This window comes from Castor canadensis, chromosome 5 (genome assembly GCF_047511655.1).
Source record: "Castor canadensis chromosome 5, mCasCan1.hap1v2, whole genome shotgun sequence".
Taxonomy (NCBI): Eukaryota; Metazoa; Chordata; class Mammalia; order Rodentia; family Castoridae; genus Castor; species Castor canadensis.
Genome location: NC_133390.1, coordinates 131,098,260 through 131,115,051, shown reverse-complemented (window position 1 = coordinate 131,115,051; position 16,792 = coordinate 131,098,260). Strand labels below are relative to the sequence as shown.

The following is a 16,792-nucleotide window of genomic DNA, read 5'->3' as shown; positions in this document are numbered from 1 at the left end:
GCAACAACAGAAACAACCTTTTTCCTAGGGGCTAGGTCAGTGGTAGAACACATGCTCAGTATGCATGAGGCAGAGGTTAAATTCCCAGCACCACAAAAACAAACAAAAACTACTTTATAATATCTTTACAAAATTCTAAAAACAAATGTGATGCACTTACATGTAAAACATTCAAAGAGCGTAGAAAGTTCTTCAGTGAAGTATTATCTTGTGCCCCTGAGTGTCAGTTCTAAATCCCACGCTAGAGGCAACCTCCATTGCTAGTTTTCATGTATTTTGCAAGCATTAGTCTTTGCAAATACAACCATTTTTTTTCATATTTTATTTTTTTATTATTTTTTAAAAATTTATTTATTTATTTATTTCATTTTTCTTTTATTATTCATATGTGCATACAAGGCTTGGTTCATTTCTCCCCCCTGCCCCCACCCCCTCCCTTACCACCCACTCCGCCCCCTCCCTCTCCCCCCTCTCAATACCCAGCAGAAACTGTTTTGCCCTTATTTCTAATTTTGTTGTAGAGAGAGTATAAGCAATAACAGGAAGGAACAAGTGTTTTTGCTGGTTGAGATAAGGATAGCTATACAGGGCATTGACTCACATTGATTTCCTGTGTGTTGGTGTTACCTTCTAGGTTAATTTTTTTTGATCTAACCTTTTCTCTAGTACCTGTTCCCCTTTTCCTATTAGTTGCTTTAAGGTATCTGCTTTAGTTTCTCTGCGTTAAGGGCAACAAATGCTAGCTAGTTTTTTAGGTGTCTTACCTATCCTCACCCCTTCCTTGTGTGCTCTCGCTTTTATCATGTGCTCATAGTCCAATCCCCTTGTTGAAATACAACCATTTTCTAATATGCCACAGATGTTTCTTTCTTCTGTAGATATTGGCTAATATTGCAGTGTAGGTTACTATAGAATTGAATTTAAATTTTTTTCTTTATGAGGAAATTAGGAAACTGCCTCAAAAGAACTTTAGATGACAAACTTTAGATAATTATGAAGATTCTAGAAATCGTAAGTAGGTGAGATTTAGTATTTTAGAAACTGACATTTCATAAGGCTAAGATGTCTCAGTTTTGCAGAAAATGTAGGAAAGTATGGCCAAAGGAAGCAAAAATGTCTTTCAGGATATGCAGTAGATCATAGTGCTTAAGACTTGAAGTTTTACATTTGAGTATTGGCTCTACCACTTGCCAGATCTGTGACCTTGGGCCAGTTACTTACCTCTTAAGCTTTAGTCTTGCCATCTTTGCCTCAGGTGGAAAACAACTGCATGAAGTAATGGAGGTCCAACACAAAGCTCATTGTTTTGCACATAAAGTACTAACACTCATTAGCTGTTAGGTGAAGTTTAGCTGAGTTGGGTTATAAGATTGGCCTTTCTTTTTTGCATATTAATGGGTCAAAAATAAATGGCACACCAAAGACTCTAGGATGGGGCCTCTTATTTGAGATCTCTTAGATGAAGTTATTCTGCACAAATCATTTCTAGGGAGCCTTTGGGTTTTGGACTTAATATTGACTGACCCATGAAGACTGTCTTCATGTGTTATTTCCTCAGGGTTGTGAAAATAAAATGTGTAATGGTGTTTGGCAAGTCTTACAAAAGGCCACAAGATGAAAATACTACTTTTTTTTTGGTGGTACTGGGGATTGTGCTTCCTAGGCATGTACTTTACTACTTTGGTCATGCCCCTAGTCCTTTTGCTTTTAGTTTGTTTTTCAGATAGGGTCTGTCCTTTTGCTTAGGCTGGCCTTGTCCCAACCTGTGCCTCCTGAGTAGCTGGGATTTCAGGTGTGTGCCCATGCCTAGCTTACTTTTTTTTTGGTGGTATTGGGGTTTTGAAGTCAGGACTTCATGTTTGCTAGGCAGGTACTCTACCACTTGAGCTACTCCTTCAGCCCTGGCTTGAGATAGGATCTAGGTAACTTTTGTGGGGCTGGCTCAAACATGTATACCCCTTTCTCCACCTTCAATATAGCTGGGATTACAGATGTACACCACCAGGCCTGGCCTGGAATACTACTTCTTGAATGACTTTTGTGTTTTATAGTCTGTGTTCCCAGGTTTTCTTTGTTTCTCTGAGAGGGATTGTGTGTGTTGGTGTGGGGTCCTCTCCCCTTTTCTCATGGCTCCTTATTTTCTGTGTCTTTCCTAGTGGTCTTTCCACACTCTTTTCCAGAGTCGAGTGGGTCTCTAATCCACATAATTCTTTTGTTTTTTTTCTTTCTTTACTTTTTCTTTTTTCTTTGTGTCCTTAACTAGATATAGGGTAGGCTATTTAGTACTGTTTGTGTTGGAAGTGACAGACAAACTCAAATTGTCTTAAATTGTCAAAAAATAAAGGTGATTTTTTTGGACTCATATGCTAGAAATGCCAGTTGACTTCACTGTAACTAGGATTGATTATCTCCCATCTTTAACCCAGCTATCTTCTGGTTAGCTTTCATCTCAGACTGTCAGTGGAAACAAATCTAGGTCCTTAACCTCTGACTTGTCCAGCATTTCTGAACTTGGGGACTCATTTCTCTCTCTCTCCCTTTCTCTCTCTCTCTCTGTTTCTCAAAATAGTTTGAACAAAACTCCTAGCTTCACTTTTTTTTTTCTTCTGGTACTGGGGTTTGAACTCAGGGCCTACACCTTGAGCCACTCTGCCAGCCCTTTTTTGTGAAGGATTTTTTCGAGATAGGGTCTCACAAACCATTTGCTGGGTCTGGCTTCGAAATGTGACCCTCCTGATCTCTGCCTCCTGAGTAGCTAGGATTATAGGTGTGAGCCACCAGTGCCCAGCTTCACTTTTCATACATTGTGTATCTCTGAACCAATAACTGTAGTCTGGAAGATGAAGAATCTTGATGGACTCAGGCCGAAATCCTATGCTGACCATTCTTGCCACACCCCAAGAGGGGTTGTGGGAAGGTGGGAGCGGGCTGTATTGGAAGATATGCGAATAGATTCTGGGGGACAAAACTGCAAATGTCTATTTTAAAAGTTTACTTTTATACTTTTATTCTGATACTTGTTAAAATAAGATGATAGACTAGTCTATTTAATTTTCTTGTTTTAAGTGAATATTTTAAATATTAAAATGAATATTCATTCAATATTTAGAAAAATATGAGAAGCAAAATCTGGCAAATACAAATAAAGTTGTACTTATTTAATAATTTTTGATTCGTTTCCATCTGTTCTTCCCTGCCTTGTTACTAGCAGGATTGCTGGGCCAAATACAGAATGCCCAGTAGAGTTTAAATTTTAGATAAACAATGTTTTTAAGTATAAATATGTCCTGAATATTGCATGAGATATACTAAGAATTTATTTGTTCACTGACATCTATATTTTTATTTGCTAAATCTGGCAATCAACCTACTGAGGATCTATTTTAAAAGTTTTCCACCCTTAAGAAGCACCAGTAATATGAAAAGGGATACCCATTATCTTGTCTCTAGACTTCAAAGATCAGATGGAAATACTTATCCATGATTATACAAAATTAAGAATTGAAGGATAAACTATCCTTTCATCATTACCCTATAACTCTTAGCTTTTTAATTATTCTATAGTGTCTCCTTGTATTTCAGTGTTTCTTAAGAAGGGCATAGACTCAATACTATGAAAATTTTAAGTCAGACTTTTGCCTGATTAAAGTATTTGCTCTAACTCAAGCATTCTGTCTTCAGACACAATTATCATTCTTTCATCTCTGGTGCTGGTCTCTATACTCTTCATGGAGTGTTTTAACCTCTAGAAGCCCATGTGATCTGTGCTTATATTGATGTTCATTAATAGCAAAGTATCTTGCCTATGTTAATTAATTACTTGCTCAGTTTCCTTAGTGCTTAAAACTGTTGAGTCTTCATCCCTCTTAATTATGTATATATGTTGGGATATAGTTGGAGGATGGAGGAGGAAGAGGGAAGTCATATGAATCTGTTTTCGAGTGTGGTTTATTCTTATTTTTGAAAGAAATTCCTTCTGACCTGATCTGTGACATTAATCGAGACTGTGCCAACACCTTCATCAAGTTCTTACTGGAAAAACAGAAATGGCCGGAAGTGCTTCTGCTGCTGACCCGCAAAGTGAGTGGGGAGCCACCTGTTGGAGATTGCCTCATGAAAGAGTGCGACCTTTCGAACCTGGACATCTGCACTGTCATCCCTCACCTCAGTGCCTGGGACCAGCGGAGGACACAACTGTTGGGCTGCCTGATAGACAATGGAGGTGAGAATGCCTGGATGACGAGTGCCAGAAAGTTGTCTGAGTTGTCTTGACAGGGGAGTAAAGGCCATATCCTGGCTGTCTTGCTTTTAGAGACATCATGAAGTTCTGCCTCATTCTCTCCATTGTATCTTCTTGTTTTGAAGCAGTGATGGGGGTTAGTGGCCTATAAGTGAGTTGCTTTGTAGCAACTCTGCATTTTTGTGAATCCCATTTATTCCTGTTGTCTTCTTCTCTTGTGTGGGAAACAGCAAGCCTGTGGAGGATCCTTGGGCCTGGTTCAGCCCACAGTGGTCAATTCCACCTGGCCTCTCTCTCAGATATGTTACATGGCTCTTTGTGAACAATGTGGCATTCTTTTGTGATCCACAAATTGGGATTTGTGATGCTTGTTAGTTGGTGTGTGGAAACATCTGCTGCTTTATTTGGAATAATCACACATGGTTGGGGTGTGTGTCTGGTGTGTGCAGACATCGTGTTAAATTGAATCTGATTTTAAAAATAATTTAAAAACACCAACCTTCTCCTTCACTCATTCCCTCCACCCCACTCATCATACCATTACTAACTGTATGCCCTTTGACATGCTATTCATGCCTTTATATCATTTATAAAAAGAGAATGAGGGCTGGTGGAGTGGCTCAAGTGGTAGGAGTGTGAGGCCCTGAGTTCACTCATACAAAAAAAAATAAATAAAATAATAGTCTTTCTTAAGGCTGTTTTAAATATTAAATGAGTTAATGTGTGCAGGCTTTTGGAAGAGTACCTTAGCTGAATGGTTTTCTGCTTGTTTTGCTATGTAAGAAGTGCCCTTCATAAGGAGCAATAACTCATTTGTCTTCAGCTTTCAAAGTGCCACATACACTGCAAAACCTTTAGGTACTGGCTCCACTCACAGCTGTCAGGAGGTAGATGGAGTACCTTCTATGTTTTATTTCTTTACACTCTTTCTTTGTATGCAGTGCTACTTTCTTTGGTTGAAGACTACTATCAATAGAATTCCTGTTTTATTTTTTGATTCAGCATCTGCTCATAGAGCATCTCCCAGAATCAGATGCTAGGAACCAGGTCCACATAGGCAAATGCACAGCTGCTGCAGCTGTACAGTAGGGCTGCAGATCTCCAGGGAGGGTGTAGAGCAGAGGAATGTATGGACTGATCTCAATGGAAAGTGGTGTAGGGGGTTGAGAGGTGTCAGGGAAGATGACTATGGAGGGTAGAAGCTTAATAGAAGCAGAGGATTAGGAAGTGTTCTCAGGTCCTTATCACTAACTATGCCAGGTGTGGTGTTAGGAAACGTTAGGGTTTCCATCATTCTTGTGCCCTGTCCTCACTCCAGTGAGGCTGTGCATGGGTGGACTTGGGTCCTGTGTTGAGATGAGAGAACAGGCAGGAGAGGTGGGAGGGTCATGGCCTATGGACAGGCCAGCCCTTGAAGGAGCAGGACTTTCTCCTAAAAGCACTCAGAAGCTTTGCCTTTCAGGAAGGGAGATGGTAGGAGCATCTTGGTAGTTGAGTCAGCAACATAATGGGAGGAGCAGCCTCTTCTCCTGAGTGAGCCAAGCTGTGCCTCTTCCTAGGGTCAGAGCTCACGGTACCATCTCTTCTGCCCCTTTCAGCCCTGCCAGAGGGCCTCCAGGAAAGCCAGGGGAGGCCACTTCTCATGTGCTTGAGACAAGAGGACTTTGAATTGGCTTTTCTTCTCTTGACCAAGGGTGCAGACCCCCGTGGTATTTCTCTCACAGAAGGTGATACTCCTTTGCATGCTGCACTTCACATCTTTCTGGATATAAATGGTAAGCCTTGTTTTTTAAGCAGTCCTTCCTTGAGGAGGAAGTTGCATATTAGAACTGATGCTGTGCTTTTTGATCTTTTTGTGTGGGAAAAAGTGATCTGAAAAAGAACCATTTCCTGACCAGGCCTGCTTATATCTCCAGGCCTCTCACCCATAGCATGATGGGAAGAAATGACCATTACAGTGAATGATTAGAGTAGGTACAATGAGGATTTTTAATTTCAAAGTTGGCTGACTGTAGATGACCATTTTTTAAGAATCCTGACATAAAGGATCTTACTAGAATATCATAAGGTTATTTCAGGAGGTACTATTGACATTTGGGCTGGTAATTCTTTGTTGTCAGGACTTTTTTGTGCATGACAGGATATTCAGTAGCATCCCTGCCCTTTGCCTACTAGCTGTCAATGCATCCTTCTGACTGACAGTCAGACTGCCTCCAGACATGTTCAGGGGATTCATCTTGGTTGAGAACACTGGGTTATTTAATGGGTATCAGATCCTTAGAGGAGGTCAGTATTATGAGATGCCCCAAGCTGTTGCCTATCTCAAACCCAAGGTCTGTTGCTCCCTGAAAAGAGTGGCTCCACACTCACAGAATTTTGTTTGTCTTTCAGCTGACATTGGCTTTAACTTCCTCAGTCACCTGTTGGATTTATTCTGGTCCAACTCCACTGAATTTTACTACCTCAACCCTAACATCCAGGACAGCAATGGAAACACATTGATGCACCTCCTCTTCCAGAAGGGCATGCTGAAGCGTACAAAGAAGCTGATAGATCTGCTGGTGAAGTTCGACATCAACTTCAACCTGAAGAACAAAGAGGGTAAAGATGTAAGACACCGGATTAAGAAAAATGATGCTCTGCTTTTGGCCTGGAACAAAGCTCTGACAGAAAGCAGGCGGAGGAGCCGGCAAGATTCTGCTGCCCACCTTGGGAGGCTGTCTCGGTCTTCTGTCCCTGGTCATACATCTCAGCTCAAGTCCCAGGGTTCCTTCAAGTCACTGCCATGTGACACCACTGCCAGAATCCTCTCTGAAGGAACCACAGTTCCTGACAGCTGGGACATTCTTCCTGATGCCCAGGTGACTAGGCTGGAACCTGGAGCCACCAGGCCTCGATCCCTTAGAGATCGCCTCGTGCAGGACATCACAGTTTTGATTCAGCAGGTTGAATTGGATATTTCCCTCCCAAAGGACTATCCTCAGTACTCTGAGCCTCTTGAGGTGGGAGCTGGCATGGAAGGAAAGAAGGACAAACTCCAGCAAACCCTGAGTGTGAGGAGCTCTGACTGTAGTGGGAATAATCCTGCTGTCCCAGAGGCCAGGGAAGGATGTGCTCAGGCAGGCCCTGGGGCTTCACAGCTCATTCCTGCTGGTAACAGGGGGAGGGAGGGCAGAGATGATCAAGACAATTGGAGTATGCAGGAGATTGAGGCCTGTCTCCAGGACTTTGATAACATGACTTGGGAAATCGAGTGCACTTCAGAAATGCTGAAGAAGCTGTCCAGTAAAGTTATGACCAAAGTCATAAAGAAGAAAATCATCCTTGCTATCCAGCAGCTAGGGAATGGTGAGTGGACCCAGGGTCTGCAGAAGCGACTGAAGCACTCTAAAGGAAACATTCAGCTCTTTGAAGCAAAGCTGGACAGAGGAGCCAGGATGCTGTGGGAACTCGCAATTGACTTTTCCCCTCGATGCAGCGAGAACCCAGAGAAAATCATTGCTACAGAGCGGAACACATACTGTGTGGAGAAGTCAGGGAGGGTCTACACAGAAATCATCCGAATATGGGACATTGTCTTAGATCACTGCAAGTTGTCAGATTCCATCATGGCCATCTGTAGTGCCTACAACCGGGGCTTGTCCTGTGTCCTACGTAAGAAGCTGAAAGGTATCAACAAAAGCCAAGTGTCAGCTAACATGAAAATCCAAAAGCGAATACCCCACTGCTATGTGGAGGACACAGAGGCAGAGAAGAACAGGGAATGTGTGGATCCTGAGTATTTTCCACCAGCCAGTGCTGTGGAGACAGAGTATAACATCATGAAATTCCACAGCTTCAGCACCAACATGGCCTTCAACATCCTCAATGACATGACAGCAACAGTGGAGTACCCTTTCCGAGTGGGTGAGCTTGAGTATGCTGTGATCAACCTCAATCCCAGACCACTGGAACCCATCATCCTCATTGGGCGGAGTGGCACTGGGAAGACCACCTGCTGCTTGTATAGGTTGTGGAAGAAATTCCATGTTTATTGGGAAAAAGCAGAGCAAGCAGGAAGCCCATTGCTGGCCAAACAGATCTTGCCAAAGAGAAGGTTGGAAGTAGAACCTGGGAAAGAGGGTCCAGGTAGGGAGGAAGAAGAAGAGGATGAAGAAGAGGAGGGTTCCTTTAAAGTGGAAACAGTAGACAGCATAGATGAGGAACAAGAGAGTGAGGCCTGTGCAACAGGGGCTGGGGTGGAGCCAGCAGGAGATGGCCAAGTGGCAGAAGGTTGTGTACCTGAATGTCCTCATCAGCTGGAGCATCTGCACCAGATCTTTGTGACCAAGAACCATGTTCTGTGCCAGGAGGTACAAAGGAATTTTATTGAGCTTTCCAAGTCTACCAAGGCCACCAGTCACTACAAACCACTGGATCCAAATGTCCACAAACTCCAGGACTTGAGGGATGAGAACTTTCCTCTGTTTGTTACTTCCAAACAGCTACTCCTCTTGCTTGATGCTTCTCTTCCCAAACCATTCTTTCTGAGGAATGAAGATGGAAGCTTAAAAAGAACTATTTTAGGATGGTCCACACAAGAAGAGTTGAACATCCCCATTTGGCAAGAGGATGAGGATGAGGCTGAGGCAGATGGGAACTATAGTGAGGAGGACAAAGCTGCAGAAACACGTACAGGTGATAGTGATCCCCGGATATACGTGACATTTGAGGTGTTCACCAATGAGATATGGCCCAAAATGGCCAAAGGGAAAACTTTGTACAACCCTGCGTTGATTTGGAAAGAAATAAAATCTTTTCTGAAGGGTTCTTTTGAGGCCCTTGGCTGTCCCCATGGGAGACTCACTGAAGAAGCATATAAAAAATTAGGTAGGAAACGATCTCCAAATTTCAAGGAAGACCGGAGTGAGATCTATAGCCTCTTTTGTCTGTATCAGCAGATCAGGTCCCAGAAAGGGTATTTTGATGAAGAGGATGTTCTATACAACCTGTCCCGGAGACTGTCAAAGCTTAAGGTGCTTCCTTGGTCCATCCATGAGCTGTATGGTGATGAGATTCAGGACTTCACCCAAGCTGAGCTGGCATTGCTGATGAAATGTATCAATGACCCCAATGCCATGTTCCTCACCGGAGACACAGCCCAGAGCATCATGAAAGGTGTGGCCTTCCGTTTTAGTGATCTACGCTCTCTTTTCCACTATGCCAGCAGAAACACAGTAGACAAGCATTGTGCTGTCCGGAAGCCCAAGAGGATCCACCAGCTGTACCAGAATTATAGGTCCCACTCCGGTATGTCCAGGCCTTGGGCTTTCCAGCTAGGGAGGTACTTTGGGCATTGACTTTGGACTACTTTTGAAGCTATAGGCTAGCTCTTGTTATGCTTTTGCAGCTGAAGTAAGAGTCATGTTTTGGAGTTTGTTAGCAAATATATTCATGAATAAGAAATCTTATGATTTCTGCCACCACTTATTCATAATTTGACAATTAAATATGTGATTGGGTAGAAATAGATCTTTAAGTAGTTATATCTTAAGGGGTTTGTCATGACATGAAAACATTTCAGGGGAACATTTAAACTGCTTTGAAAACTTTTGTTAAAACAACTTGGAAGTACCTGCTTAATTTAGGTAAAGTAATATGTCAGTTGCAGGTCATTATCCTTAAAGCAGCTTTTTTTCCCAAAGAGAAGCAAAAAAAAAAAAAAAAACAAAAAACAAGAGATAGTGGGAGATAAGATGCACTCAGGTGCTTTTAATTTGTATCACAGTTATAACCTTTCTCTGTGCCAGGCATGATGCTAAGCAGTTTATACATAGTACCTATGCTTAATCCTCACAACAGCCTTATGACTGAGGCATTGTTTCCATTGTACACAGGATGAAACTGAGGCACAGAAGATTTAAATAATATGATAGCAATGCCAGAATACTTCCTTTATGGTTAATGGATGCTCACAAATTGTCTTCCTGTGCCTTACAACTATCCACAAACAATAAGGAATATTACTTTACATGTTTAAAGATTTTATTTCATAGGATCATGCCAGGCACATCTTTCTGCAACTGTGTTGTTATTTTTTTTCTTTGTGTGTGTATACGTGGACTGGGGATCAAACCCAGGGCCTTGTGCATGTTATGCAAGTGATCTACCACTGTACTACACCTCTAGCCCTGGTTTTTCTTTTTGAGACAGGGTCTTGCTATGTAGCCCAGGCTGGCCTTGAACTCTCAATTTTCCTGCCTCTATTTCTCAAGTGCTGGAACTACAGACTTGTACCACCATGTTCACTCTTGCTTTGCTTTTGTGGTGGGTGTAAAATAACTTCTGTAGTGGATTTAGTTTTTATTTCCAAGGTTCTATATCTTATTGTGCTTACTGGACATTCTGTATTCTGTGAATTGTCTGTTCCTATCATTGCTTACTTTCCTGATGTGTTGTTTTGCTTACTGACTTATAAGAATTCTTTTTCTTTCATTTTTATTAGAATATATTCATTGTACAGGGAGTATTCATTGTGACAATTCCAAATAGGCTTACATTGTACATTGGTTCAATTGCCCCCACAATATCCCCCTCCCTCCCCCTGGAAATCTCCCTGCCACACTTAAAGCAGTTGCAAGAGGTTTCATCATTCTATTTCATATATGTATATGAAGCCCACCAACCATATTCCCTCACCTTCATCTCCTCCTTTCAGCCTCTCTTTTAGTACCATTCCCTACTGTACCTATTTTACAGTTCTGTCTTTTGTTATTAATTCCAAAGTCAATGTTTAAAGGGATTTCTCAATGTTTCCCCACTGTGAGAATACTTTACTTTGGTCAGTTAACCCCCCTCTATTACACTCTCTTACCCATTCCCACCCACTCTCCCCATTATCCAACTGCTTTCAATACATATTGTTATATCCTCTACCTGCACAGATGTATTTCGATATTGTTGATTCTCTATCATTTTCCTTTCCTTTCCCTCCTCCCCCGAGGTCCATAGAGTAGTTCCACTATTACAAACATGTTCTACATATAACTTTGTATATAATAATGTTTGTTTTGTGTATATGTTTATGTTTTGGATCTGTCTTCCATATATGAGAGAAAACACGCGGCCTTTGTCTTTCTGAACCTGGCTTACTTCGCTTAGCATGATGTCCTTCAATTGCATCCATTTACCTTCAAATTACATGGTGTCATTTTTCCTTATGGCTGAGTATCACATTTTCTTGATCCATTCATCAGTTGTAAGGCATCTGGGTTGCTTACATAGCTTGGCTATTACAAGTAGTGCTGCAATGAACATTGGTGTACAGGTGTCTCTGTTGTATCCTGACTTATGTTTCCTTGGATAGATGCCCAGGAGTGGTATCACTGGATCATATGGCAGTTTTATCTTTAGCTTTTAGAGTAATCTCCACACTGCTTTCCATAATAGTTGTACTAATTTGCATTCCCACCAACAGTGTATAAGTATTCCTGTTTCACCACATATTCTCCAGCATTTGTTGCTGTTTTTTGCCCTTGAATATGGCCATTCTAACTGGAGTGAGATGAAATCTCAGTGTAATTTTGATTTGCATCTCTTTTATATCCAGGGAGGTTGAACATTTCTTTATGTATTTTTTGGCCATTTGTACCTCTTCCTTTGAGAATTCCCTATTCAATTCATGTGCTCAGTTCTTCATTGGAATTTGATTCTTTGGAGGTTGTGTTTTTTTTTTAATTCCCTGTAGATTCTGGATATTAGTTCCCTATCAGATGAGTAGCTGGCAAAGATTTTCTCTCATTCTGTGGGCAGTCTCTTAAGTCTAGCGACTTTTTCTTTTGCTGTGCAGAAGCTTTTTAGTTTGATGCAGTCCCATTTGTTCATTCTTTCTCTTGGTTGCTGAGCCCTTGAAATTCTATTTAGGAAGTCATTGCCTATGCCTATATGTTCCAGTGTATTTCCTACTACTTCCCATAGTAGTTTCAAAGTTTCAGGCCTTATGTTAAGGTATTTGATCCATTTTGAGTTGATATTGGTACAGGGTGAAAGACAAGGATCTAGTTTTAGTTTTCTACATGTGAATATCCAGTTTTCCCAGCAACATTTGTTGAGGAGGCTATCTTTTCTTCATCATGTGTTTTGGGCTCCTTTGTTAAAAATCAGCTGATTATAGCTGCATGGATTTATGCCTGGGTCTTCTATTCTGTTCTGTTGGTCTTCATGTCTGTTTTTGTGCCAATACCATGATGTTTTTATTGTTATGGCTCTGTAGTATAGTTTGAAGTCAGTTATTATGATACTTCCAGCATTGGACTTTTTGCTCAAAATTGCTTTGGCTATTTGAGGTCTTTTGTGTTTCCATATGAATTTTAGGATTGATTTTTCTATCTCTGTGAAGAATTTCACTGGAATTTTGATAGGGATTGAATTGAACATGTAAATTGTAATTGGTAGTATAGCCATTTTCATAATGTTGATTCTGCTGACTCACAAACATGGGAAATACTTCCATCTTCCAATGTCTTCTTCAATTTCTCTCTTCAGTGATTAATAGTTTTCATTGTAAAGGTCTTTGTTTTCCTTAGTTAAATGTATTCATACATACTTTTGAGGCTACTATAGATAGGATTGTTTCCTTGGTTTCTTTCGCAGTCTGTGTTAGTTAAAAGGCTACTGATTTCTGTATATTAATTTTGTGTCCTGATACTTTGCCAAGAGAGTTTATGATTTCTTTTTTTTTTTACTTTTAAAAATAATTTCCTTTATTCATATGTGCATACAATAATTGGGTCATTACTCTCCCCTTCCCCCCACACCATCCTTCCCCCAACCCCCTCACTTCAGGCAGAAACTCTTTTGTCCTTATCTCAATTTTGTTGAAGAGAGATTATAAACATTAATAAGGAGGACCAGGGGTTTTTGCTAGTTGAGGTAAGGATAGCTATATAGGGAGATTCCTAGTATTGCTTCCATGTACATATGTGTTACTTTCTAAATTGATTCTTCTCAAACTAACCTTTTCTCTAGTTCCTAGTCTCCTTCTTCTATTGGTCTCTGTTGCTTTAAAGTTTCTGCATTAGTTCCTTTGCATTGAAGACAAATGCTATCTTCTTTTGGGGAAGAGAGGTTACCTACCTATCCTCATACCTCCCTTGTGCGCACTCACCTTATCATGTGATCAAAGTCCAATCCCCTTGTTGTGTTTGCCCTTGATCTAAAGTCCATATATGATGGAGAACATACAATTTTTGGTCTTCTGGGCCTGGCTAACCTTGCTTAGGATGATGTTCTCCAGTTCCATCCATTTACTTGTGAAAGATAAGATTTCATTCTTCTTCGTGGCTGCATAAAATTCCATTGTGTATAAATACCACATTTTCTTAATCCATTTGTCAGTGATGGGGTATCTTGGCTGTTTACATAACTTGGCTGTTGTAGATAGTGCCGCAATAAACATGGGTGCACATGTACCTCTGGAGTAGCCTATTTCCCATTCCTTTGGGTATATCCCCAAGAGTGGTATTGCTAGAAAATGGCAGATCTATGTTTAGATTTTTAAGAAGCCTCCAAATTTTTTTCCAGAGTGGTTGTACTGTTTGTATTACCACCAGCAGTGTATAAGGGTTCCTTTTTCTCCACATCCTCGCCAACACCTGTTGTTGGTGGTGTTTGTAATGATGGCTATTCTAACATGGGTGAGGTGGAATCTTAGTGTAGTTTTGATTTGCATTTCTTTAATGGCTAGAGATGGTAAGCTTTTTTTCATGTGTTTTTTGACCATTTGAATTTCTTCTTTTGAGAAAGTTTTGTTTAGTTCACTTGTACATTTCTGTATTGGTTCATTAATTTTGGGAGAGTTTAGTTTTTTGAGCTCCCTGTATATTCTGGTTATCAGTCCTTTGTCTGATGATAGCTGGCAAATATTTTCTCCCACTCTGTGGGAGAAATATTTTCAGTTTAGAGACCTTTTCTTTTGTTGAGCAGAAGCTTTTTAGTTTTATAAGGTCCCATTTGTCTATGCTTTCTCTTCATTGCTGAGCTGCTGGGGTTCCATTGAGGAAGCCCTTGCCTATACCTATTACTTCCAAAGGTTTTCTACTCTTTCCTGTATCAACTTTAGAGTTTGGAGTCTTATATTAAGGTCCTAGATCCATTTTGAGTTGATACTAGTACAAGGTGATAAACATAGATCTAATTTCAGTTTTTTGCAGACTGCTAACCAGTTTTCCCAACAGTTTTTGTTGAAGAAGCTGTCTTTTCTCCATTGTATATTTTTAGTGCCTTTGTCAAAAATAAGTTGGGTATAGTTGTGTGGCTTCATATCCGAGTCCTCTTTTCTGTTCCACTGGTCTTCATGTCTCTTTTTTGTGCCAGTACCATGCTGTTTTTATTGCTATTGCTTTGTAATATAGTTTGAAGTTGGGTATTGTGATACCTCCAGCATTGCTCTTTTTGCTGAGTATTGCCTTGGCTATTTGTGGTCTCTTGTGTTTCCAAATGAATTTTAGGGTAGATTTTTCAATTTCTGTGATGAATGTCATTGTGATTTTGATGGGATTGCATTAAACATGTAAATTGAAATTGGTAGTATAGCCATTTTTACTATGTTGATTCTACTTATCCATGAACATGGGAGATCTTTCCACCTTCTATAGTCTTCCTCAAACTCTTTCTTCAGTGGTTCATAGTTTTCCTTGTAGCAGTCATTCACATCTTTTGTTAGTTTTATTCCTAGGTATTTGATTTTTTTTGAAGCTATTGTAAATGGGATTGTTTTCATAGATTCTTTCTCATTTTGTTCATTATTAGTGTACAGAAAAGCTAATGATTTTTGTAAGTTGATTTTGTATCCTGCCACCTTGCTATAGCTGTTGATGGTTTCTAGGAGCTTCTGAGTAGAGTTTTTTGGGTCTTTAAGGTATAGGATCATATCGTCTGCAAACAGGGATATTTTGACAGTTTCTTTACCTATTTGTATTCCTTTTATTTCTTCTTGCCTTACTGCTCTGGCTAGGAACTCCAGTACTGTGTTGAATAGGAGTGGGGATAGTGGGCATCCTTGTCTTGTTCCTGATTTTAGGGGAAATGGTTTCAGTTTTTCCCCATTAAGTATAATGTTGGCTGTAGGTTTGTCATATATAGCTTTTATAATGTTGAGGTACTTTCCTTCTATTCCTAGTTTTCTTAGAGCTTTTATCATGAAATGGTGTTGGATCTTATCAAAGGCTTTTTTGCATATATTGAGATGATCAAGTGGTTTTTGTCTTTGCTTCTATTAATGTGCTGTATTACATTTATTGATTTGCATATGTTGAACCACCCCTGCATTCCTTGGATGAAGCCGGCTTAGTCATGGTGGTGAATGATCTTTTTGATGTGTTGTTGAATTCAGCTTGCCATTATTTTATTGAGTATTTTTGCATCAATGTTCATTAAGGAGATTGGCCTATAGTCCTCCTTTTTGGAGGTGTCTTTGCCTGGTTTTGGGATGAGTGTAATATTGGCTTCATAAAATGTAGTAGGCAGTTTTCCTTCCCTTTGTATTTTGTGGAACAGTTTAAGAAGGATTGGTATTCTTCTTTAAATGTCTGATAGAATTCAGCAGAGAATCCATCAGGTCCTGGACTTTTCTTTTTTAGGAGACTCTTTATTGCTGCTTCAATTTCATTTTGTGTTATAGATCTGTTCAGGTGATTAATATCCTTTTGGTTCAATTTTGGATGGTCATAAGTATCTAGAAATCTATCAATTTCTTCAAGATTTTCATATTTATTAGAATATAGGTTCTCAAAGCAGTCTCTGATAATTTCCTGGACTTCCATGGTGTTTGTTGTTATGTTGTTATCTCCCTTTTTGCATTCCTGATTTTACTGATTTGAGTTTTTTCTCTTCTCATTTTAGTCAGGTTTGCTATGGATCTGTCGATCTTGTTTATTTTTTCAAAGAACTAACTTAGTTTCATTAATTCTTTGTAATTTTTTTTTGGTTTCTATTTCATTGATTTCAGCTCTTATTTTTATTATTTCTCTCCTGTTTGTTTTGGGATTTGCTTGTTCTTGTTTTTCTAGTACTTTGAGATGTAGCATTAGGTCATTGATTTGGGATCTTTCAGTCTTTTTAATATATGCACTCATGGCTATAAACTTTCCTCTCAGGACTGCCTGTGCTGTGTCTCATAGGTTCTGGTAGGTTGTGTTTTCATTTTCGTTAACTTCCAGGAACCTTTAAATTTCCTCTTTTATTTCATCAATGACCCATTGGTCATTGAGCAATGTGTTGTTCAGTTTCCAGCTGCTTGCATGTTTTTTGTTATTATTTTTGTTGTTGAGCTCTAGTTTCAATGCATTATGATCAGATAGACTGCATGGTATTATTTCTATTTTCTTATATTTGCTGAGGCTTGCTTTGTGCCCTAGGGTATGATCAATTTTTGAGAAGGTTCTATAGGCTGCTGAGAAAAATGTATACTGTGTAGAAGTTGGATGAAATGTTCTGTAGACATGAATTAGGTCCATTTGCTCTATGGTATGTTTAGGTCTAGGATTTCTTTTTTTTTTTTTTTTTTTGAAATTG

The 16,792-nt window shown here is 39.9% G+C and overlaps 1 protein-coding gene across 5 annotated transcripts in view; it reads left to right on the top strand.

The window, feature by feature from the left end:
• Trank1 (tetratricopeptide repeat and ankyrin repeat containing 1) overlaps nucleotides 1–16,792 on the top strand; it is a 167,990-nt gene that overhangs the window by 90,245 nt on the left and 60,953 nt on the right. For all 5 annotated transcript variants that reach the window (XM_074074158.1, XM_074074157.1, XM_074074156.1 and 2 more), the window contains 3 exons: nucleotides 3,968–4,222; nucleotides 5,839–6,015; nucleotides 6,632–9,529. In XM_074074158.1, coding sequence (XP_073930259.1) covers nucleotides 3,968–4,222; nucleotides 5,839–6,015; nucleotides 6,632–9,529 — 3,330 coding nt within the window. The remainder of the gene's footprint in view (nucleotides 1–3,967; nucleotides 4,223–5,838; nucleotides 6,016–6,631; nucleotides 9,530–16,792) is intronic.